The sequence below is a fragment of the Oncorhynchus mykiss genome, chromosome 2 (genome assembly GCF_057628025.1).
Source record: "Oncorhynchus mykiss isolate SJ-2025 chromosome 2, ASM5762802v1, whole genome shotgun sequence".
NCBI classification, from domain to species: domain Eukaryota; kingdom Metazoa; phylum Chordata; class Actinopteri; order Salmoniformes; family Salmonidae; genus Oncorhynchus; species Oncorhynchus mykiss.
The window spans coordinates 76,462,423-76,489,085 of NC_143023.1; the positions used below are offsets into that span (position 1 = coordinate 76,462,423).

General features: G+C 41.9%; 1 protein-coding gene across 1 annotated transcript in view; it reads right to left on the reverse strand.

Moving 5' to 3' along the window:
* LOC110502016 (uncharacterized) overlaps nt 1–26,663 on the reverse strand; it is a 53,095-nt gene that overhangs the window by 7,271 nt on the left and 19,161 nt on the right. The window contains exons 2-3 of the mRNA XM_090208279.1: nt 2,900–3,087; nt 2,578–2,675 (exon numbers count right to left, since the gene is read on the reverse strand). Of these exons, the coding sequence (XP_090064405.1) occupies nt 2,578–2,675; nt 2,900–3,087 (286 nt within the window). The remainder of the gene's footprint in view (nt 1–2,577; nt 2,676–2,899; nt 3,088–26,663) is intronic.

The following is a 26,663-nucleotide window of genomic DNA, read 5'->3' on the forward strand; positions in this document are numbered from 1 at the left end:
GGCAATTAAGTGTGGCAGCCCAACTAATTGGCAAACATACTGCAAATTAAGAAATCATGTGATTAAACTAAATAAAAAATAAACTACACTATGAAACAAATATCAATTATATAAAGAATGATAGCAAAAAGCTTTGGGGCACCTTAACTTTTGGGGAAAAAAGTGAACTCAGCTCCTTCATTCATTGAATCAGATGGCTCATTCATCACAAAGCCCACTGATGTTGCCAACTACTTTAATGACTTTCATTGGCAAGATAAGCAAACTTAAGGATGACATGCCAGCAACAAACGCTGACACTACACATCCAAGTACTGTATATCGGACCATATTATGAAAGACAATAATTTAATTCCGTAAAGTCTGTGTGGAAGAGGCGAAAAAATTATTGTTGTCTATCAACAACGACAAGCCACTGGGGTCTGACAGTCTGGACGGAAAATTACTGAGGATAATAGCAGATGATATTGCCACTCCTATTTGCCACATCTTCAATTTAAGCCTACTAGAGAGCGTGTGCCCTCGGGCCTGGAGGGAAGCTAAAGTCATTTCGCTACCCAAGAATAGTAAAGCCCCTTTTACTGGCTCAAATAGCCGACCAATCAGCCTGTTACCAACCCTTGGTAAACTTCTGGAAAAAAATATGTTTGACCAGGTACAATGCTATTTCACAGTAAACAAACTGACAACATGATTTCAGCATGCTTATAGGGAAGGACACTCAACAAGCACAGCACTTACACAAATGACTGATGATTGGCTGAGAGAAATTGATTGATTAAATTATTGTGGGGGCTGTCTTATTAGACAGCTTTTGACTTTAGCGATCATAGTCTGCTGCTGGAAAAACTTGTGTTATGGCTTTACACCCCCTGCTATAACGTGGATAAAGAGTTACTTGTCTAACAGAACACAGAGGGTGTTCTTTAATGGAAGCCTCTCAGATATAATCCAGTTAGAATCAGCAATTCCCCAGGGTAGCTGTTTAGGCCCTATGCACTAACTTTGAGTAAAGCCAGAGTATCTATTTATGTGAATTACTCAACACTATACACGTCAGCTACTACAGCGACTGAAATTACTGCAACACTCAACAAAGAGCTGCAGTTAGTTTCAGAGTGGGTGGCAAGGAATAAGTTAGCCCTAAATATTTCTAAAACCAGAAGCATTGTATTTGGAACAAAACATTCACTAAACCCTAAACCTCAAATAAATCTTGTAATAAATAATGTGTAAATTGAGCAAGTTGAGATGACTAAACTGCTTGGAGTAACCCTAGATTGTAAACTGTCATGGTCAAAACATATTTATGCAGTAGTATCTAAGATGGGGAGAAGTCTGTCTATAATAAAGCGATGCTCCGCCTTATTAACAACACTATCAACAAGGTAGGTCCTACAGGCCCTAGTTTTGTTGCACCTTGACTACTGGACAGTCTGCCCAACACATCACCGGGGGCACACTGCCTGCCCTCCAAGACACCAAAGCACCCGATGTCACAGGAACGCCAAAATTATCATCAAGGGCATCAACCACCCGAGTCACAGCCTGTTCACCCCACTATCACCCAGAAGGCGAGGTTCGTATAGGTGATCAAAGCTGGGACCGAGAGACTGAAAACAGCTTCTATCTCAAGGCCATCAGACTGTTAAATAGCCATCACTAGCCGGCTACCATCCGGTTACTTAACCCTGCACCTTAGAGGCAGCTGCCCTATACACATAGACATGGAATCACTGGCCACTTTAATAATGGAACACTAGTCATTTTAATAATGTTTAGATACTGCGTTACTCATCTCATATGTATATACTGTATTCTATTCTACTGTATTTTAGTCAATGCCACTCTGACATTGCTCATCCTAATATTTATATATTTTTTAATTCCATTCTTTTACTTTTAGATGTGTATTGTTGTGAATTGTTAGATAATACTGCACTGTTGGAGCTAAGAGCATTTTGCTACACCCGCAATAGCATCTGTATGTGACCAATAAATTTTGATTTAATTTGATGTTTTTGCTATCTAGGTGGCTAAAACTACCATTAGCTAGGTGGCCATCATTCACTAGGCTAGTGGTTAGGTGTTGGGGTTAAGAAGGTTAGGGGTTAGGTTAAAGAGTTCAGGTAATGGTTAGGAAAAGAGTTAGCTAACATATTAAGTAGTTGCAAAGTAGCTAAAAAGTAGTAAGTAGTTGCTAATTAGCTAAAATGCTAAATTTGGGCACTAATTATTCGAACACACAACCTTTTGGTTGCTAGACGTTACTGGTATCTTCCCACCCATCCACTCCGACCATTTGACTCTTTATTATTGATATTTATTATTGTACTGCAATGTTGAGGGAGCTAGCACACCTGCTGTAATCTGTGTATATGACAAATACAATTGTATTTTATTTTTACTAAAGATCCCATTACACATTTAAGAAGATAAATTATGTTAACTCCAGTGTCTTGTCAAAATTCCCAAACTGTCCCAATATACAGAAAAAAACATGACAGTTTTTAGCTTATTTTAGACTTCCCTAGGATATTGTTGTTATTATTATCATTATTATTTTAAATCACCTACTTAAATTGGCTGCCCCTGGTGATGGTGCCGAGGCGTCCCATCTCCACTATATATGAGGAGGACATCCTGTTCTCATAGAAAATAGTACCAGGTTCCTCCTGCAATAAACACAACTCTTATACAGCTCATCTTCAAGAGGCAAAATCATCATAGGTTAGACCAAGCGCTTTTGCCACAATGCGGCAACATCTTTAAACCTGAATAAACAATCAATGATATGATCATTGTTGCAACTAATATGGATGATGTGATCCAATTCTTTGAAGGAGAGAGGAACTACCTCCCTGTACTTAGACTGAAGCCAAATACAGCTGATACGTACCGTCATGACAGTTCCACATTCAGTGACTTTGAATTGGTAGATGGCAAAAGCAGAAGTGATGCCGACAGGGGTGCAGTGGGCTTCGTTCCCCCCCAGCAGGCTGATAGAATCTAGCTCCAGGTTGGGCAGAGTGGCATCCCTGGCAACCACCACCACAAACTGGCCATCCCTGGTACACTGGACAGTCACTAGTTACAGAGCATAGGAAGAATATTAAGTTAATGATAAAAACCATTAAGCTCACCGAAAAGACTAAGAATTTCCATGACTATTTGCGACATTTCAGATGTGATATTATAATGCATCAAAATTGTGACTAACTTAACCTTGTTAATGGCTCTTTAGTATCATTTGCACTTATGTCAATATATAACAAGACTGCAGAACTGCAAGTGTACAAGCTTAACCTTTATTACATCTTTGGTACATTTTCAAAACTCTAACAACATTTAGAATTGACTGGGTACAACAAACAAATTCAAAAATTCACTTGTTCACTGCACCAAATCACTCTATCAAATAATCCTGCAGCAATAGGAAATGTGAACTATTATGTGGATTTTTATTCTTTATTCTTTATATCTTTATTTCTTGTAGGGGTTGATACATTTCTCTTCAGGGCTAATCACGTCTGACATTTTAAAGAGGAAATTACAAACTTTCGTAGCCTTTTTAAATCTTGAATACACTACTAGTTTGCATTTCCTGCAATGAAGGAAAATACTGCAACAACAGAATGTTCAAATTAAGATTCCGTATGGGAGTGGCTGTAAATATTATGTCATAATTCTCCATCAGCCAGTGTGCTTCAATAGAAGAGAGTGGAAGAGTCACTTTATGTGCTACCATTTGTAATTATAGTGTCGGGTACATATATAACAATACATTCCACTCATTATCTGAATTTCGTTGATACACTAAGCTGATGAATTGCAGTACGGTATCAGTTGACAAGTCATGTAGAAAAGGTGATCTAGTACAATACTGCATGGGGCAGAAATGGCATACAACACCTTGCTATGTTTTTACAATAGCCAAATCTTTACAATACCCCTATTTCTTATGATTTGTCCTGTGTATGTTAGTCTTTCTATAAGTAAAGGGGCCAATGTGTGACACAAGGGTCAACATTTCAAAATGGTTTGAAATACATTCAATATGATTTTCTTGCAGCTTCACATTTGTAGATGCAGGAATAACAGGCAAGATTTTCACACTGAGACCATAACTCCTAGCAACAATAAAATATCTACATGTCATTCAAAATATCACATGAAATGTGGACACTGCATGTTTCTTTGTCATGGCTAGTAGCGAGGTCTGTTTGTGCTTTAGTCAACTTCTCTATAATTTATAGCCATGCTAAACCTAAAAAACTGCATTTCAATATATTTTTTTAATAGTTTATTTAATCATTTAATACAATAATATAATACAATGGGTTCGGTCAAAAAAAAAATTGACAATATGAATAAGAATTAAATAATTATAATCAGTCAACTCTTCAAGCAATGTGTGCTTGCGTGCCTGCCTGTCTGTCTATCCATCTGTCTGTCTGCCTGCCTGAACACCAGACATCACATTCTTGCTTCCTCTGTCCTTGTTTCCTCCACTCCTTGCTTCTCCTTGAAAGTGCATTGGAGCCTGAGGGGAGGAACATTCCCTCCTCTCCCCCAATGTGCTTTGAGAGGGAGGTGAGGAATGGAGGAAACAAGGGGAGAATCTCAATTCCATTTCCTTCATTCCTCACATCCTCACCTCCTTCTCAAAACCCATTGGATAAGAAGGTGAGAGGGACCTTCTCATCCAATCGGTTTTGTTACAGGCATTGGTTTTTCCATTTATGGTTTGAGGTTGGATTTTAGTGCAAATAGATCATGAGCATGTAGGGCACACCAATTGGTGTGACCTCTTTAGTTAGTATATGTTACACCTGTGCTGGTTGCCATTTCGTTAATGCTGGCACAGGTGCTTTTGAAGAGTGGTTGGCCCAGTGCTCCAGTTGTCTTGATAGATGCGGAGGGAAACCCCATTAGTTGGCACTCCCTATTTTGATAGCTAGAAAAAAAATATTCCTTTGTCTGATTTCATTTTGCTCCACTTTTTTGGTTAGCATCCTGTCTAAGTTTGGTGTAAGTTTTTCTTTTGCTTGCCTCTTATTAGGTAAATTTAGTGGGCGCTCATGGTGGGTGTCTTTTAGGTTACAGTTGTTGTTGCCAGTCAACTTTCAGTGGACACCCCCATGAGTGTCTTTCAGAACCCCTCCTAAAACCCCACCGGTTTAGTTCTGGTTGTTGGTCATTTGTTAGTTCCCCGTCCTGTTTGAGTGACACTATTTGGTTAACATAAAATGGGGGCTCGTCCGGGATGTTTCCCATGAGTATGGTAGTCGCTCTCGTCCCCTACTCTGAAGCTCTGCTGTGCTCAGATATTGGAATGTTCAAAATACAATTTTGTGGTAGAGTTTGTCACTGACATCCACCTTGAGGGGTTATTAGATTGGTGGAATCATTTTGAAATTTGCATAAACACAGGCTAATAACAAAAAACTACATGGACTAAGTTGGAAGCATTTGTGGAAAACCCTACATGGGAGATGCTAGATAAATGTACAAAGGCGAATCTGCGTATCATTTCAAAGCATTATAACATCAAGGTGGCATCTGGCGATCCAAAAACAGAAGTCAAAGAGTTTTAGTGGAGGAGGAAATCCTTCCAGAGAGTGAGGATGATGAAAAGGGTCCTACGGCTGGTAGAGTACACCCCATATACGTGCAACTGCGAGAGTTAGAACTAAAGGCAAAATGGGAACAACAGAAATTAGAGTTAGAGCACAGGGAAAGACAAGAACATACAACACAATAGAACAACACACTAGAACAAGAAGAACATGCACATGCCATTCGATTGAAAGAGATGGAGATGGAAGTGCGACAAAGGGAGATCTGGAAGTACTCCAAATCCAGTCAGGCCATCCTACACCCTCAGTGTAACGGATGTCATCTGGAGATAGAGAGGAGGACCAAGGTGCAGCGTGGTAAGTGTTCATGATGATGTTTAATTAAAACTCAGAACACTAAACAAGAAATGACAACGTGAATTTACCAATACCGAAACAGTACCGTGTGGCCCAAACACTCACACGGAAACAAACCCCCACAAACCAAAAGTGAAACCCAGGCTACCTAAGTATGATTCTCAATCAGGGTCAACAATTGACAGCTGCCTCTGATTGAGAACCATACTAGGCCGAACTCAAAAACCCACATAGAAAAACAGACTGCCCACCCCAACTCACGCCCTGACCATACTAAAACAAAGACAAAAACAAAGGAACTAAGGTTAGAACGTGACACTCAGAGTTTGATCTTGGTTGGAACAGGTTGTACCGCCTTTCAACGAAAAATGGATGTATATTTTACGTGGATGAGTAAGTGGATATAAGTGGATGTATATTTTACTCGGTTTGAGCAGATTGCCATACCTAAAATGGCCGGGAGATATTTGGTCACTGCTCCTCCAAAGTGTTCTTGTGGGAAAGGCTCAAAGTGTACTCCGCTTTATCTCTTGACCAGAGTTCAGATTATGTACACTGTTAAAGCCGTTATTCTTCAGGTTTACGAGTTGGTCCCAGAGGCACAGAGACAACAGTTCTGTAAATGACAAAAGACAGAATCACAAAGCCATGTTGAATTCGCAAGGCAACAAGCATGTATTTTTTATCAGTGGTGTGGTTCTCAAGAGGCCAAGGACCATGAGGATTTAAAGACTCATACTTCTAGAACAGTTCAAGAATTGCCTTCACAAAAAGGTTGCAACCTACATTTAGGAGCACAAGGATCTCACTCTTGAGAAAGCTGTAGTTCTTGCAGATGAGTTTGTTTTGACACATAAAGTTACCTTAACAAAAATCAATCCAGAGAAGTCACCTCCTACTGTGAGGTTAGAGTATTTTTCTACAGTTCCTAAAGATAAATCCAGTTTTCTGCAGATCTTTTCATATCTGCCAGTTTGTGTCTGTGTCCCAAGTTGAAACAGCCCATTAAGTCTCTGGTTGCGGTTGGTGTATCTCCTAAACAAGATTTTGGATCAGATGTGTATGAATCCTTTGTTTCAGACAGGTTTGTGTTTCTGCAGAGTGGAAATGCTTTTAAGCAGCTGGTGAAGATACCAGTAGACACTGGGGCGGCCCAATCCATCATTTTGGAGGGTGTTTTGCCTTTGTCTGACACTTCAGCAACTGGTTACAGAGTGTTTGTACAAGGCGTGGAAATGGGTTGCATGGAAGTTCCTTTGTATAATGTGGAACTCGAGTCTGATCTTATTTCTGATTCCATTGTCATCGGAGTGAGGCCTAGCCTAACGGTGAAGGGAGTCTCATTCATTTTGGGAAACAATTTGGCTGGAGGGAAGGTTGTGCCTGAGTAGAGGAACCTGATGGGTTATCAGAAAAGTTGAGGAGGATGTATTCAATCCCACCATGGTCGATCTGTCCAATATGTTTATGGGTGATCCTGATTTCGCTAAACATCCTGAGTTGACCTATCCATTAAACTCTAAAGGTGAGTTAGTTTGTAGGACCTCTGAAGGAAGAGAGGGTCCCTACAGTTGACACATTGATGTCTAGGAAGCAGCTGATTTCGGAACAGAGTAAAGATGTTTCTTTAGGCGTTTGAGGAAGTTTGTGTGGGTTACTTTGACAGAGATGGTGTTCTAATGAGGCAATGGCATTCTTGCTCCACTTCTGGGCAAGACGATTGGACCAGTGTATCTCTAATTGTTGTTCCAGTTACGCTTTGACAATAGATACTGAGGTTGGCTCACAATGGTAGTATGGCAGGCCATCTTGTGGTCGACAAGACGTATGACTATCTTAGGTAACTTCTTCAGGCCTGGTCTGAAACAGGATGTTGTGTCTTACTGTAAATCCTGTTATGTTTGGCAGTGGATGGGTCAACGGAACAACGTTGTACCGATTGCACTTTTGCAGACTATTTCTGTTTTTGACAAACCTTTCAGCAGGGTTCTGGTGGACTGTGTTGGTCCTTTGCCCAAAGCCAAGAGTAGTAACGAGTTTCTGTTAACCATAATGTGTGCTGCCACTCGTTTCCCTGAGGCTATTCCACTGAAGAAAATCATGGCTACCAGTATTGTGAAATGGCTCCAGGCCCTTGTGAAATAATTTTAAACGTATGGACTTGTGCAATTTGAATTTCATGTGAAACTGTCTCAAGGTGCTCTTGAGAGATTATCAGACTTTGAAGTCTATGTTGAGAGCCTACTGCTTTGAGTTTGGAAAATATTAGGATGAAGTGATCCCTCTTGTGCTCTTTGCAGCGTGGGAGGTTGTTCAGGAATCTCTTGGTTTTAGTCCAAATTAACTCATGTTTGGACATCATGTCGAAGGTCCCTTGAATTTGTTGAGAGACAGGTTGTTGCAGGGCGACACTTTAAAAACAAAAATAATCTGTTGGCGCACGTAAGCGCTTTTCGATAGAGATTGCACCGCGCCTGTGAGTTTGCCAGTGAGAATCTTGAGAGGGCGCAAACTAAAATGAAATGCCCGAAACCACACTTTCGATGTGGGTGACCAAGTCCTGGCTTTGTTGCCCGTTCTGGTGTCACTGCTGCAGGCTTCCTTTTTAGGACCTTACCCCATAGTAAAAAAAAATGTGATCTGCATTACATCATTGCCACACTGGAGCACAGGAAAATAAACAGGCTGTGTCATGTCAACATGTTGAAACCATACTTCACCCACTACAATTGGCAGCAAAGTCAGTGGAAACCGTTAGGGATGTTCTGCCTCTGGCCACTGCTGTCACTGTTGACTATAGTCTTCCAAGGGTATGAGGAAAGTCCAATACACACTGTGCCGGTTGGACGGTTGAGTAATTCAGAGATTCTGTAAAACCTTTGTCTTTGTGGCACACTTGTCTCCAGAGGAAAAAGGCAACATTGGTTGCGCTGCTTTTAGAATATCAGAGTTTATTCTCAGATGTTTCAACCCAGACAATGTACTAGAGCATGACATTGACATTGGGGACTCTCCCCCAATCTAACAAATTCTACTGAGGCAAATCACGAAAAGAAAGTAACTACGGATACTGCAAGAGTTTCACCTGGAAATTAAACATGTCCGTGGTAAGGACAACTTGGTTGTCTCAGGGGGGGTGCAGTCAATAAGTTTTGCATTTAGTTAGGTGTTGCCCTGCTCACAATTTATTTTGACTATACATTTTGGAGATTAATTTTGTTTTGGTTGGACTCGATCCAATGGGATGAGTGTTATAGAAGGAAATACGTTTTTCAAAAACTTTTAGGCAACTATAGAAATAATTTTTAAAAAGGGAAAAAATAATAATAAAAATATTGTATTTTTTTATTTTTAATAAGGTTGATGTTTTGTCTTCTATTTAATTGCTGACAGCCAGTAGATGCCATGTATACATTCGAGAAGGCGACACATTTAAGTTGATTATGTTGTGAGATGGAAGTTGTTTTCTGTTGGTGGTGAGCAACCTTAGGATAGGATATATAGGTTATATTTGTTGTCTTAAGAGGCAAGGTGTTACAGGCTTAGGTTTTACATTTATGTTTTGAGGTTGGACTTCAGCACATATAGCTTGTTAGCACATAGGGCACACTGGTTGGCATCACCTCATTAGACAATGCTGGGGTTAGTTTCCTTGTTCCATGCCAATCATTGGCTCATTGGTGAAATTTGCATTATGACAATATATTTCATTTAAATCATTCAAAAACCTTTATTAATGAAATTGCAGACAGAAGTTGATAACAGGAACATAACGCATGTTTCTGAGTAAGTTCTGCAAAATATAAAAGGTCCCAAGTTCTTTTATTAAACCCAAAGTCCAATCATTGTGATGTCACTGCATATGTCATTACCTTCTACTCATCAGACCAATCCCATGTATACACAGCTATATAAATTTGCAAGAGAGATACAATAGTTCCAGTATTTTCTAAGGCCTAGGCCATAAATGTCCACTCCCCAAGTTGATTTATTGTGGAATGTCTGACTAGTCTCCTATCTCATACACTCCCCTACAGAGTTCTGTCTCAGTCACACATTTCTAAGACCGTTTCTTCATAAGAGGCAGAGAAACTAGAAAACAACTGTGGAACAATATTAAACCTCTATAATGAATATATATATTGTTAATCTGTAGTCTAGGACCCTATACATGTAAGGAGGGCGGGGTCTTCTATTAATACAACATAAGGATAATCTATCATTATAATACATCAAACATTTGATACAGCCCATATCATGACCCTTAGGTGAACCCCTGACAGCAGTATGTGTTACACCTGTGCTGGTTGCCGTCTCGTTAGTGGGAAGGTATTTCAGCTGTGCTGGCCCAGGTGCTATTTAAGAGTGGCTGGCCCAGTGCGCCTGTTGCCTTGATTGATGTGGAGAGTTAACACATTTATTTGGCGCTCCTTATTTTGAGTTCTAGGAAAAGATACCTTTGTCTGATTTCCCTCATTTAGTTTTGCTCCCTGTCTTTAAGACGGGTGTGGGTTTTCTTTTGTTTAGTGGGAGCTCATGATGGGTATCTTTTAGTTTCCAGGTGTTGTTGCTAATCAACTTCCAGTGAACACCCCCATGATTCTTTCAGAATCCCTACTAAAACCCAATCTGTTTTGGTTGTTGGTCAGTGACCCTGTTAGTCCTGTTTTAGCGACACTTTGGTTTTCTTGCTGGGGAATGTACGTTTTGAGAAGGAGATGAAAGGATGTAACGAATCAAGGAATGAAATTGAGATTCTCCCAAAGACAGAGGACGCAAGTATTTGACAGCTATTAATATTTTGACAGTGCCTGGCTGACTGAGGTACCATGATACCCATGGCCTGTCCAGAAACAACCCCTACTGGCCAGAGTCTAGACATTTGTGGAGATCTAAAAGGGATTGATGGGTCGTGACATGAGAGCTCCACCTTACCCTCTGATATGCTTGGTGGAATTTTGGCACTATTGCTTACGCTGCCCAATTCTCTCAGATCTTCACAAGGGTTATTTCTGGACACGACCCCACAACCCCTTGGGTGTGTGGTGGACCTACAGCTTGACGCTTGAGGTATTGGTTGGATATTTAATTACATTGCTATACACAGATTTGCACAGGTGTAAGCTGGACAACCACGGCACCCTATCAAGCTGATCAGACCGGACTGGGTAGCTGGAAACCTGTTGTAAACAGTGAAAGGATATATTTACATGTCTTCATACCCATGCTTCATTTCAGCTAGTTAGATGTGCAACCCCTGATTATCTATAGCTAAGTCATATCTCTAGTCTAGCAATTGATACTGTTGTTTTGGATGTATAGCATCATTTAAAAGATTACCAATGGTTAGCTAGGATATACATGACATGACCAAAAGGATGTGGGCACCTGCTCATTGAACATCTAATTTCAAAATCATGGGCATTAAAATGGAGTTGGTCCTATTACAGCCTCCACTCTTCTGGAAAGGCTTTCCACTAGATGTTGGAACATTGCTGCGGGGACTTGCTTCCATTCAGGCACGAGTATTAGTGAGGTTGGGCACTGATGTTGGGCGATTAGGCCTGGCTCGCTTAATAGCCTAGTAGCCATTCCAATTCATCTCAAAGGTGTTCAACGGGTTTGAGGGCAGGGCTCTGTGCAGGCCAATCAAGTTCTTACAGCAATCCCGCAAGCCATTTTTGTATGGACCTTCCTTTGTGCACTGGGGCATTGTCATGCTGAAACAGGAAAGGGCCTTCCCCAAACTTTTGCCACAAAGTTGGAATTACAGAATTGTCTAGAATGTCATTGTATGCTGTAGCGTTACGATTTCCCATCACTGGAACTAAGGGTACTAGCCCGAACTATGAAAAACAGCCCCATACATTATTCCTCCTCCACCAAACTTTACAGTTGGCACTGTATTGTGGCAGGTAGTGTTCTCCTGGCATCCGTCAAAACCCAGATTCGTCCATCAGACTGAAAAGTGGTGAAGTGCAATTAATCACTCCAGAGAATGTGTTTCACCTGCTCCAGAGTCCAATGGCGATGAGCTTTACACCACTTCAGCCGATGCTTGGTATTGTGCATGGTGATCTTAGGCTTGTGAGTGCCTGCTCGGCCATAGAAACCCATTTTATTTAGCTCCCGACAAACAGTTATTGTGCTGATTTTCCTTCCAGAGGCAGTTTGGAACTCTGTAGTGAGTATTGCAACTGAGGACAGATTATTTTTTACATGAATCTGCACTTGGCGGTCCCATTCTGTGAGCTTATGTGGCCTACCACTTTGCGGCTGAGCCGTTGTTGCTCATAGACGTTTCCACTTTAAAATCACAGCACCTACAATTTTTAATCAAATGTATTTATAAAGCCCTTTTTACATCAGCAGATGTCAAAGTGCTATAAAGAAACCCAGCCTAAAACCAAAAACAGCAAGCAATGCAGATGTAAAAGCATGGTAGATAGGAAAAACTCCCTAGAAAGGCCAGAACCTAGGAAGAAACCAGACTCTGAGGGTTGGCCAGTCCTCTTCTGGCTGTGCCGGGTGGAGATTATAAGAGTACATGGACATTTAAGGCCAGATTATTCTTCAAGATGATCACAGTGGTTGTAAAGGGTAAGCATGGTCAGTACCTCAGGAGTAAATGTCAGTTGGCTTTTCATAGCCGAGCATTCAGCGGTCGAGACAGCAGGTGCGGTAGAGAGCGAGTCGAAAACAGCAGGTAGGGGACAAGGTAGCACATCTGGTGAACAGGTCAGGGTTCCCTAGCCGCAGGCAGAACTGTTGAAACTGGAGCAGCAGCACGACCAGGTGGACTGGGGACAGTCAGGAGTCATCATGCCAGATAGTCCTGAGGCATCATCCTAGGGCTCAGGTCCTCCAGGAGGAGAAGGAGAGAGAGAGAGAATTAGAGGGAGCATACTTAAATTCACACAGGACACCACCAGCGGTGGGTTGGGGGACATTGTGGGAGAAAGGGTTGGGGGACACTGGCCCCTGGACAGGGCCAACCAGGCAGGATATAACCCCACCCACTTTGCCAAAGCACAGCCCCCACACCACTAGAGGTATGGCAACAGACCATCAACTTACTATCCTGAGACAAGCTTGAGTATAGCCAAAGAAGATCTCCTCCAATGCACGAGCCCGAGGGGGCGCAAAACCAGACAGAAAGATCACATCTGACTCAACCCACTCAAGTTGACGCACCCCTCCTAGAAACGACATGGAAGAGCACCAGTAAGCCAGTGACTCAGCCCCCATAATAGAGTCAGAGGCAGAGAATCCCAGTGGATTGGGGAGCCGGCCAGGCAGAGACAACAAATGGCAGTTCGTTGCTCCAGTGCCTTGACGTTCACTCCTTCTGAGTTTTATTTGAAGTAACTGTACAACCAAGATTAATTTTCAGATCCAACAGCAGATCTTTGTTTCTTGAACTAGCATCCATTTTGTCAGAGTTTAAAAGTAAAAAATATGCAGGCATCCACTTCCTTATGTCTGAAACACAGGCTTCCTGGGAAGGCAATTTTGGGGCTTCACCATGTTTCATTGAAATGTACAGCTGTGTATCGTCCGCATAGCAGTGAAAGTTAACATTATGTTTCTGAATGGAATCACCAAGAGGTAAAATATATAGTGAAAACAATAGTGATCCTAATACACAACCTTGAGAAACACTGACATTTACAGTTGATTTGTCAGAGGACAAACCATTCACAGAGACAAACTGACATCTTTCCGACAGATAAGATATCAACCAGGCCAGAACTTGTCGGTGTAGACCAATTTGGGTTTCCAATCTCTCCAAAAGAATGTGGTGATCGATGGTATCAAAACCAGCACTAAGGTTTAGGAGCACAAGTACAGATGCAGAGCCATTTAAAAAGGTAATTTTCCTTCTTTGCAAGCGCAGTCTCAGTGCTATGATGGGGTTTAAAACCAGACTAAAGCATTTCCTATACATTATGTATTCAGGGAGGCAGTGAGTTGCTGCCTAACAGGCTTTTCAAAATGAGAGGAATGGGAGAGTCGATACAGGCCGATAGTTTTTGCGTTTTCGGGTCATGGTTTAGCTTTATTACTGCCACTTTTATCCGGTGGATAGGGAGCCATTTCTTATGTTCAACATATGAGGACCAAGCACAGGAAGTAGCTCTTTCAGTATGTTTAGTTGGAATAGGGGTCCAGTATGCAGCTTGACGGTTTAGAGGACGTGACGATTTTCATGAATATGTCCAAATGTTTTTTTTGTTTTTAGGGGTGCGACTGTATCTAGGGTAGAGGTCGGCCGATTATGGTTTTTCAACTCCGATACCGATACCGATTATTGGAGGACCAATAATGACAACTACAACAATACTGAATTAACACTAATTTTAACTTAATATAATACATCAATAAAATACATTTAGCCTCAAGTAAATAATGAAACATGTTCAATTTGGTTTAAATAATGCAAAAACAAAGTGTTGGAGAAGAAAGTAAAAGTGCAATATGTGCTATGTAAGAAAGCTAACGTTTCAGTTCCTTGCTCAGAACATGAGAACATATGAAAGCTGGTGATTCCTTTTAACATGAGTCTTCAATATTCCCAGTTAAGAAGTTTTAGGTTGTAGTTATTATAGGAATTATAGGACTATTTCCCTCTATACCATTTGTATTTCATTAACCTTTGACTATTGGATGGTCTTATAGGCACTTTAGTATTGACAGTGTCCCTCTCCTCGCTCCTCCCTGGGCTCAAACCAGCAACACAACGACAACAGCCACCATCGAAGCAGCGTTACCCATGCAGAGCAAGGGGAACAACTACTTGAAGGCTCAGAGCGAGTGACGTTTGAAACGCTATTAGCGCGCGCTAACTACCTAGCCATTTCACTTCGGTTACACCAGACTAGAAGCTGAAAAGACAAACGCAGTAATTTGTTTGTAAATTGAAATTTGCTGTCATCAACACACCTCCGCCTTTGCGGGATGCGCAGGGAATATGGTCACTCGTGTAACCAGGAGGAGAGCACTCCATTTAACACAGTAAATGCACCAGGCTTGAGCCATGTTTCAGTCAGGCCAATCACATCAATGGAGGTGGATGGAGGTCTTTATTCCAGTGAGAATGCTAAGGCGAACACTGCCATGTTTTCTTTTGCTCAACCTAGATCAAGGCACAGACAAGGTTACAGGATCAGGGGCGTCAGGTAGCCAGGAACCGAATGGTAGCTGGATCAAATCCCTGAGCTGACTAGGTAAAGAAAATGTTGTTCTGCCCCTGATCAAGGCAGTTAACCCACTGTTCCCCAGTAGGCCATCATTGTAAGTAAGAATTTATTCTTAACGGACTTGCCTAGTTAAATAAAGGTTACATTTTAAAAATAAATACCTAGCCATTTGGGGATAGCTGAGCTGACTACACTAACTGTGTCTAACAGCCTGCTGCCTGGCCTGCACCAGTGGTGGAAAAAGTACCCAACGGTCATACTTGAGTAAAATTAGATGCCTAAATAGAAAATGACTCAAGTGAAAGTCACCCAGTAAATTACTACTTGAGTAAAAGTCTAAAAGAAATACACATAAGTATCAAAAGTAAATGTAATTGCTAAAATATACTTTAGCAAAAGTAAAAGTATAAATCGTTTCAGGCAAGAAAATAGCCTTGCCAAAAATCCCTCTCACTTATAATTTCCTTAATTTTGTTGCTAGAGTCATACTTTCTGTGGAACACATCAGTCAAATACTTTCTATAGAACAAACTTCACATCAGAATAGGCAACTGAAATCAGTAACCAATGTATGTGTGTTATATTAAACATAGAGGAGGGAGTAAAATGTAGGCAAGCAATAAACAGTTCAGAACAACTACTAGTCGATTAAGACATGGGAGAGATGACACATTTGGGAAAAAAATATTTATTTAGACTAATACACTTGAAACAAATAGCCAAACTGAAAACTGAAGACATTACTAGTTCCTCCCCATGATCAAACCGACATAGAAAATAAAATGAAACGGAGCCTAACGTGACCAGAAATCTCAACTAGCAAGCAAGTTAGAGCAATGAAGAATTGAGTGTGTGTGCATTCACGCAAAGGGGGGGGGGAGAATTCTGTCAGGGGGGAGCTTTTCGGCACATGTTTCTCGCTGATTCACACGCTGAATCAATGTTGCGCTTGGTGACCTGGCGGTTTCATCCTAACATCGTTGTTCCCGACGCCGATAACAATATGCCTATACTCGCCAGTTTTAGCCTTCGCCAGTACCATCTTCAGATTAGCCTTAATGTCGCTAGACCTGCCCCTTGGTAAACAGTGTAAACAGACCTTAAGGCTAATCTGAAGATGGTGCTGGCTAAGGCTAATCTGAAGATGGTGCTGGCTAAAGCTAAATCTGGCGAGTGTAGAGATATTGTTATCCACGTCGGCACCAACGATGTCGGCACCAACGATGTTAGGATGAAACAGTCAGAGATCACCAAGCGCAACATAGCTTCAGCGTGTAAATCAGCTAGAAAGATGTGTCGGCATCGAGTAATTGTCTCTGGCCCCCTCCCAGTTAGTGGTCTCACAACTCAATCGCTGGTTGAAAACTGTTTTCTGCCCCTCCCAAAATATAGAATTTGTAGATAATTGGCCCTCTTTCTGGGACTCACCCACAAACAGGACCAAGCCTGACCTGCTGAGGAGTGACGGACTCCATCTTAGCTGGAGGGGTGCTCTCATCTTATCTACCAACATAGACAGGGCTCTAACTCCTCTAGCTCCACAATGAAATAGGGTGCAGGCCAGGCAGCAGGCTGTTAGCCAGCCTGCCAGCATAGTGGAGTCTGCCACTAGCACAGTCAGTGTAGTCAGCTCAGCTCTCCCCATTGAGACCGTGTCTGTGCCTCGACCTAGGTTGGGCAAAACTAAACATGGCGGTGTTCGCCTTAGCAATCTCACTAGGATAAAGAACTCCTCCATTCCTGTCATTATTGAAAGAGATCATGATACCTCACATCTCAAAATAGGGCTACTTAATGTTAGATCCCTTACTTCAAAGGCAATTATAGTCAATGAACTAATCACTGATCATAATCTTGATGTGATTGGCCTGACTGAAACATGGCTTAAGCCTGATGAATTTACTGTGTTAAATGAGGCCTCACCTCCTGGCTACACTAGTGACCATATCCCCCGTGCATCCCGCAAAGGCGGAGGTGTTGCTAACATTTACGATAGCAAATTTCAATTTACAAAAAAAAAAAGACGTTTTCGTCTTTTGAATTTGTAGTCATGAAATCTATGCAGCCTATTCAATCACTTGTTATAGCTTCTGTTTACAGGCCTCCTGGGCCATGTACAGCATTCCTCATTGAGTTCCCTGAATTCCTATCGGACCTTGTAGTCATAGCAGATAATATTCTAATCTTTGGTGACTTTAATATTCACATGGAAAAGTCCACAGACCCACTCCAAAAGGCTTTCGGAGCCATCATCGACTCAGTGGGTTTTGTCCAACATGTCTCTGGACCCACTCACTGTCACAGTCATACTCTGGACCTAGTTTTGTCCCATGGAATAAATGTTGTGGATCTTAATGTTTTTCCTCATAATCCTGGACTATCGGACCACCATTTTATTACGTTTGCAATTGCAACAAATAATCTGCTCAGACCCCAACCAAGGAACATCAAAAGTCGTGCTATAAATTCACAGACAACACAAAGATTCCTTGATGTCCTTCCAGATTCCCTCTGTCTACCCAAGGACGCCAGAGGACAAAAATCAGTTAACCACCTAACTGAGGAACTCAATTTAACCTTGCGCGATACCCTAGATGCAGTTGCACCCCTGAAAACTAAAAACATTTCTCATAAGAAACTAGTTCCCTGGTACACAGAAAATACTCGAGCTCTGAAGCAAGCTTCCAGAAAATTGGAACGGAAATGGCGCCACACCAAACTGGAAGTCTTCCGACTAGCTTGGAAAGACAGTACCGTGCAGTACTGAAGAGCCCTTACTGCTGCTCGATCATCCTATTTTTCTAACTTAATTGAGGAAAATAAGAGCAATCCAAAATGTATTTTTGATACTGTCGCAAACCTAACTAAAAATCAGCATTCCCCAAGAGAGGATGGCTTTCACTTCAGCAGTGATAAATTCATGAACTTCTTTGAGGAAAAGATCATGATTATTAGAAAGCAAATTACGGACTCCTCTTTAAATCTGCGTATTCCTTCAAAGCTCAGTTGTCCTGAGTCTGCACAACTCTGCCAGGACCTAGGATCAAGAGAGACGCTCAAGTGTTTTAGTACTATATCTCTTGACACAATGATGAAAATAATCATGGCCTCTAAACCTTCAAGCTGCATACTGGACCCTATTCCAACTAAACTACTGAAAGAGCTGCTTCCTGTGCTTGGCCCTCCTATGTTGAACATAATAAACGGCTCTCTATCCACTGGATGTGTACCAAACTCACTAAAAGTGGCAGTAATAAAGCCTCTCTTGAAAAAGCCAAACCTTGACCCAGAAAATATAAAAAACTATCAACCTATATCGAATCTTCCATTCCTCTCAAAATGTTTTGAAAAGGCTGTTGCGCTGCAACTCACTGCTTTCCTGAAGACAAACAATGTATACGAAATGCTTCTGTCTGGTTTTAGACCCCATCATAGCACTGAGACTGCACTTGTGAAGGTGGTAAATTACCTTTTAATGGCATCAGACCGAGGCTCTGCATCTGTCCTCGTACTCCTAGAACTTAGTGCTGCTTTTGATACCATCGATCACCACATTCTTTTGGAGAGATTGGAAACCCAAATGGGTCTACACGGACAAGTGCTGGCCTGGTTTAGATCTCATCTGTCGGAAAGATATCAGTTTGTCTCTGTGAATGGTTTGTCCTCTGACAAATCAACTGTACATTTCGGTGTTCCTCAAGGTTCCGTTTTAGGACCACTATTGTTTTCACTATATATTTGACCTCTTGGGGATGTTATTTGAAAACATAATGTTAACTTTCACTGCTATGTGGATGACACACAGCTGTACATTTCAATGAAACATGGTGAAGCCCCAAAATTGCCCTCGCTAGAAGCATGTGTTTCAGACATAAGGAAGTGGATGGCTGCAAACTTTCTACTTTTAAACTCGGACAAAACAGAGATGCTTGTTCTAGGTCCCAATAAACAAAGAGATCTTCTGTTGAATCTGACAATTAATCTTAATTGTTGTGCAGTCGTCTCAAATAAAACTGTGAAGGACCTCGGCGTTACTCTGGACCCTGATCTCTGTTTTGAAGAACATATCAAGACCATTTCAAGGACAGCTTTTTCCATCTACATAACATTTTAAAAATCAGAAACTTTCTGTCCAAAAATGATACAGAAAAATTAATCCATGCTTTTGTTACTTCTAGGTTAGACTACCCGGATAAAGCACTAAATAAACTTCAGTTAGTGCTAAATACGGCTGCTAGAATCCTGACTAGAACCCCAAAAATGTATCATATTACTCCAGTGCTAGCCTCCCTATACTGGCTTCCTGTCAAGGCAAGGGCTGATTTCAAGGTTTTACTGCTAACCTACAAAGCATTACATGGGCTTGCTCCTACCTATCTCTCTGATTTTGTCCTGCCGTACATGCCTACATGTACGCTACGGTCAAAAGACGCAGGCCTCCTAATTGTCCCTAGAATTTCTAAGCAAACAGCTGGAGGCAGGGTTTTCTCCTATAGAGCTCCATTTTTATGGAATGGTCTGCCTACCCTGGTAAGAGACGCAAACTCGGTCTCAACCTTTAAGTCTTTACTGAAGACTCATCTCTCCAGTGGGTCATATGATTGGGTGTAGTCTGGCCCAGGAGTGTGAAGGTGAACGGAAAGGCTCTGGAGCAACGAACCACCCTTGCTGTCTCTGCCTGGCCGGTTCCCCTCTTTCCACTGGGATTCTCTGCCTCTAACCCTATTACAGGGGCTGAGTCACTGGCTTACTGGGGCTCTTTCATACCGTCCCTGGGAGGGGTGCGTCACTTGAGTGGGTTGAGTCACTGATGTGATCTTCCTGTCTGGGTTGGCGCCCCCCCTTGGGTTGTGCCGTAGCGGATATCTTTGTGGGCTATACTCGGCCTTGTCTCAGGATGGTAAGTTGGTGGTTGAAGATATCCCTCTAGTGGTGTGGGGGCTGTGCTTTGGCAAAGTGGGTGGGGTTATATCCTTCCTGTTTGGCCCTGTCTGGGGGTGTCCTTGGATGGGGCCACAGTGTCTCCTGACCCCTCCTGTCTCAGCCTCCAGTATTTATGCTGCAGGAGTTTATGTGTCGGGGGGCTAGGGTCAGTTTGTTATATCTGGAGTACTTCTCCTGTCCTATCCGGTGTCCTGTGTGAATTTAAGTATGCTCTCTCTAATTCTCTCTTTCTCTCTTTCTTTCTCTCTCTCGGAGGACCTGAGCCCTAGGACCATGCCTCAGGACTACCTGACATGATGACTCCTTGCTGTCCCCAGTCCACCTGGCCGTGCTGCTGCTCCAGTTTCAACTGTTCTGCCTTATTATTATTGGACCATGCTGGTCATTTATGAACATTTGAACATCTTGGCCATGTTCTGTTATAATCTCCACCCGGCACAACCAGAAGAGGACTGGCCAACCCATATAGCCTGGTTCCTCTCTAGGTTTCTTCCTAGGTTTTGGCCTTTCTAGGGAGTTTTTCCTAGCCACCGTGCTTCTACACCTGCATTGCTTGCTGTTTGGGTTTTAGGCTGGGTTTCTGTACAGCACTTTGAGATATCAGCTGATGTACGAAGGGCTATATAAATAAATTTGATTTGATTTGATCGCTGGATGATTATTTTAAAATCTAATACTATGGGTAATGGAGTCACTAATGACTAGGGTTTTCAATTTGTCAGAGCTAATGGTAGGAGGTTTCAGCGGCTCAGACCCCGTAACCGGTGGAGGCAAGACCTGTGTAGGCTGGACACATGGAATTTAACGCTTTTTTCTGATAACCAGTTCATTCCATCCGCTGTGTGGAGCCCAGTGTCACAATATGACTATATTTCTCAGCTGCTTGCCACCGTTTAAGTATTCACAAAAAAACAGGCCTTATTTTAGGGCATTTTTCATCCTGCCAGCTCCTATTAATTCTATTGAGCTCCGTGGCAACAACTCCCCTTCCGAAAGTTATATTCCCAGCGTATTGTTTTACGTCACAATGCCTGCTTTGCTCACTTTGTTTATAGTTAACATGTAAACAAAATTACTCATGGAACTCTGAGGTCGTCCCATTGATTCCAATAAGGGAAATATAGGCATGCCTGTCTATTTTGCCTAATATCTCACAATGTGTATATAGATTTTTTTTCATGAGAATCTCCTCTTTCTAATTATGTAAGTCTGGGCAGCAAGCTCGTTGGTCATCGATCACTAGACCAGAAATAGTCCGAAGTTTTCATTTTTCCCAACTTTCTCATTACGCAGACATAAGCACAGTTGACACCATCGAGGTGCGGGTGTTGACTTTCTACACAACTTGTTTTTTTTCCAGTTTCGTCCGACGAACCGATTGTAGTGATAAAATAAAAAGGGATAATTTATTCAATTCTAAGCATCGCTCCAGTCAAAACAGGCTCTGCGAACATCGATTCCATTCATTTACTATGGGCTCGCGCTAGTGTTCCAGCTTAGCCAAAGTTATTTTGCTGTTTTTCAGCCTTGGGTGAATTTTGACTCATTCTATAGTCCAGCCTAACCTGAGAAGGCTCCGCCTCTGACTCCGACTCATTGCTCAATGTGGAGAAAAGGTTAAAAGTTTGTCAGTTGAATGAGCGACACCGGTTGAGCATGCGATAGTATTTCATTTCAGAAGTCTTGAGAAAATTGTCCGGCTGTGGGGACTGTAGGGGGGATTTATACTACTATCTGTACATACTGGTGGCACAGATGCTGTTTCATCCTTTCCTACGCTTAAATTGCACTTGCCTAATGATTGCATCTGAAGCTGTGCTTGCAACACGGCTACCTCACCATAAGACGATACTGCTCCTGTATATTATGAGTACAGCGACTGCAATTAGATGGCAGTGTTAACGTTACTACTTAGCTTTTTCAGATGGTGGAGGTCCTGTAGAACCATGTCCATATAACCATGTCCGGGGGTGAAAAGGTTGAATGAAAAATGTTGAGCAGGAAAAAACAAAGGCGTAAAAAACGAAAGTAAAAAACGAAAAGTTTGCCAAATAGCAACAAACAGCTTGGCGCACGGAGACAAGTCTGATTGTGGGGCTTCACATTGAGGGCAGGACTTGATGAACTGACTTTTTTGGAAAGGTGGCTTCCTATGACGTTGTCACGTTGAAAGTCACTGAGCTCTTCAGTACAGGCTATTTGAGATTTGTAACGCTTCTGCTTTGCTGGTTACTGTTTGTAATAATTTGTCAACTGGGCTATGTTCTCAAATAATCGTAAGGTATGCTTTCGCCGTAAAGCATTTTTTAAATTTGACACTGTGGTTGGATTCACAAAACCTATGTAAAATATGTTTTGTTTTCTTTCCAGATGGGACGCTAGTGTCCCACATACCCTAGAGAGGTTTAAATGATGGTATCAATTTTTGTTTTATTAATCATATTAAAGTTACACCTTCTGTTTGAAGCTTTGGATTTGTCAATCACATACATTATTTTAGATGTGTGTTCACATGTAACATAGGGTGATACTAAATGTTATGAGGTTACAGTACACTTCTGAGATCTCCATACAAAAGAATCTGACAGTAATATCCAGGATTTCACAGGATCAAGGTCAATGTGAAAGTAAATAATTAAATGCTTAGTATATGGTATAACAACAAAAAACAGTGTCATAAATGTAAGGAAATAAAGTTAATGTTTTGTCACACATTCTTGGCCAAATCTGGGAGGACTCCAAGCATGAGAAAGTGTTTAAAAATACAGTGCCTTTTAAAAGTTTTCATCCCTCTTGACGTTTTTCCTATTTTGTTGCATTACAACCTGTAATTGATATGGATTTTTATTTGGATTTCATGTAATGGACATACACAAAATAGTCCAAATTGGTGAAGTGAAAAAAAAATGTGCTTGTTTAAAAAAAAACACGGAAAAGTGGTGCGTGCATAGTGTATATATTCACCCTTTTGCTATGAAGCCCCTAAATAAGATCTGGTGCAACCAATTACTTTCAGAAATCACATAATTAGTTAGATTGCACACAGGTGGACTTTATTTAAGTGTCACATGATCTCAGTATATATACACCTATTCTATAAGAACCCAGAGTCTGGAAATCCACTAAGCAAGGGGCACCACCAAGCAAGTGGCACCATGAAGACCAAGGAACTCTCCAAACAGGTCAGGGACGAAGTTGTGAAGAAGTACAGATCCGGCGTGGGTTATAAAAAAATATCAAAAACTTTTAACATCCCATGGAGCACCAATAAATCCATTATTAAAAAATTTAAAGAATATGGCACCACAACAAACCTGCCAAGAGAGGGTCGCCCACCAAAACTCACAGACTAGGCAAGGAGGGCATTAATCAGAGAGACAACAAAGAGACCAAAGACAACCCTGACGGAGCTGCAAACTCCACAGCGGAGATTGGAGAATCTGTCCATAGGACCAGTAAGCTGTACGCTCCACAGAGCTGGGCTTTATGGAAGAGTGGCCAGAAAAAAAGCCTTTGCTTATAGAAAAAAGAAGCAAACGGCATGTTGGAGACTCCCCAAACATATGGAAGAAGGTACTCTGGTCAGATAAGACAACAATGTAGCTTTTTGGCCATCAAGGAAAACGCTATGTCTGGCGCAAACCCAACACCTCTCATCAACCATAGAATACCATCCCCATAGTGAAGCATGGTGTTGGTAGCATCATGCTGTGGGGATGTTTTTCATTGGCACGGACTGGGAAACTGGTCAGAATTGAAGGAACGATGGACGGCGCTAAATACAGTGAAATTCTTTAGGGGAAGCCTGTTTGTCTTCCAGAGATTTGAGACTGGGACAGAGGCTCACCTTCCAGCAGGACAATTACCCTAAGCATACCGCTGAAGCAACACTCGAGTGGTTTAAGTGGAAACATTTAAATGTCTTGGAAGGGCCTAGTCAAAGCCCAGACCTCAATCCAATTGAGAATCTGTAGTATGACTTAAATATTGCTGTACACCAGCGGAACCCATTCAACTTGACGGAGCTGGAGCAATTTTGCCATGAAGAATGGGCAAAAATCCCAGTGGCTCGATGTACCAAGCTTATAGAGACATACCCCAAGAGACTTGCAGCTGTAATTGCTACAAAAGGTCGCTCTACGAAGTATTGGCTTTGGGGGGTGAATCGTTATGCACGCTCAAGTTTTGTGTTTTTTTGTCTTATTTCTTGTTTGTTTCACAATAGAAAATTTGAATAAATATTAAAAAAATATATATAAAAAAATGTTTAAAAAATAAAAGATTCTCAACATGCTCACAATATGCCATTGGATAAAACAAATAAAGGTTTTGCATGTCAAGACAAATGTTTGGAAAATTATATTTACCATCTGCTATTCTTTCTATTCAGAAATGTTTATTCTATGTTTTGCTATTGGATTAAATGTTAGTTAAAATGACTAAATTACTAGCGTATCATTATGTGATGTATTGGTGACTAAACCAAATGTGCTCATGGTATTTCATGAAAAACTCATTTGCATGGATGACACAGGTGAAAGATGTGTGAAACCCCAATAAGGTTCTGAATGTAAGATGGGGGGAGGCGTCGCGCCAAATAGTGTCTCCCTCTACGTCACAATGGGATTAGATTAGTTCTAGCTTCTGTTGCTAGGATTGTTGCTAGAACTTGCAACATTCTGATCAGATTACGTAATGAACCAAAGCGTCTGTTGCTGTGCTGGTTGCTTGGCTCAATTATAACAGGCAGTTCTAGTTCTGTTTCACCGCATAAATGCTCGCTAAGTCCGCGCAAAACTATTACTTCAGAATTGTTCAGCAATGACGATGTTTTTAGAGGACTGAAAATAGTGGAAAGAGAGCACTTTCTCTACCATGTAAACTCAGCAAAAAAAAGAAACGTCCTCTCACTGTCAACTGCGTTTATTTTCAGAAAACTTAACGTGTAAATATGTGTATGAACATAACAAGATTCAACAACTGAGACAAAACCTGAACAAGTTCCACAGACATGTGACTAACATAAATGGAATAATGTGTCCCTGAACAAAGGGGGGAGGTCAAAAGTAACAGTATCTGGTGTGGCCACCAGTTGCATTAAGTACTGCAGTGCATCTCCTCCTCATGGACTGGACCAGATGTGCCAGTTCTCACTGTGATATGTTACCCCACTCTTCCACCAAGGAATATGCAAGTTCCTGGACATTTCTGGGGGGAATGGCCCTAGCCCTCACCCTCCAATCCAACAGGTCCCAGATGTGCTCAATGGGACTGAGATCCAGGACCTTTGCTGGCCATGGCAGAACACTGACATTCCTGTCTTGCAGGAAATCACGCACAGAACGAGCAGTATGGCTGGTGGCATTGTCATGCTGGAGGGTCTTGTCAAGATGCGCCTGCAGGAAGGGTACCACATGAGGGAGGAGGATGTCTTCCCTGTAATGCAGAGCGTTGAGATTGCCTGCAATGACAACAAGCTCAGTCCGATGCTGTGACACACCGCCCCAGACCATGACGGACCCTCCACCTCCAAATCGATCCCCCTCCAGAGTACAGGCCTCGTTGTAACGCTCATTCCTTTGACGATAAACGTGAATCTGATCATCACCACTGGTGAGACAATACCGCGATTCGTCAGTGAAGAGCACTTTTTGCCAGTCCTGTCTGGTCCAGCAATGGTGGGTTTGTGCCCATAGGCGACGTAGTTGTGATGTCTGGTGAGGACCTGCCTTACAACAGGTTACAAGCCCTCTGTCCAGCCTCTCTCAGCCTATTGCGGACAGTCTGAGCACTGATGGAGGGATTGTGTGTTCCTGGTGTAACTTGGCCAGTTGTTGTTGCCATCCTGTACCTATCCTGCAGGTGTGATGTGCCGATGTACTGATCCTGTGCAGATGTTATTAAACGTGGTCTGCCACTGCGAGGACGATCAGCTGTCTGTCCTGTCTCCTTGTAGCGCTGTCTTAGGCGTCTCACAGTACGGACATTGCAATTTATTGCCCTGGCCACATCTGCAGTCCTCATGCCTCCTAGCAGCATGCCTAAGGCACGTTCACGCAGATGAGCAAGGACCCTCGGTATCTTTCTTTTGGTGTTTTTCAGAGTCAGTAGAAAGGACACTAAAGAAGCCTAAGTGTTCATAATTGTGACCTTAATTACCTACCGTCTCTAAACTGTTAGTGTCTTAACGACCGTTCCACAGGTGCATGTTCATTAAAACTTCTTTGGGATCAGTGTCCCTTCCACAGGACGGTTGAGCTAACGTAGGCTAATGCGATTAGCATGAGATTGAAAGTAATCAAGAAAATTTCCCAGGACATAGTCATATCTAATATTGTCAGAAAGCTTAAATTATTTTTAATCTAACGGCACTGTCCAATTTACAGTAGCTATTACAGTGAAAGAATACCATATTGTTTGAGGAGAATGCACAGTTTTGAACATGAAAAGTTATTTATAAACAAATTAGACATGTGGGCTGTCTTGGTACAACATTTTGAACAGGAATGCAATGGTTAATTGGATCAGTCTAAAACGTTGAACATACACTGCTGCCATCTAGTGGCCAAAATCTAAATTACAG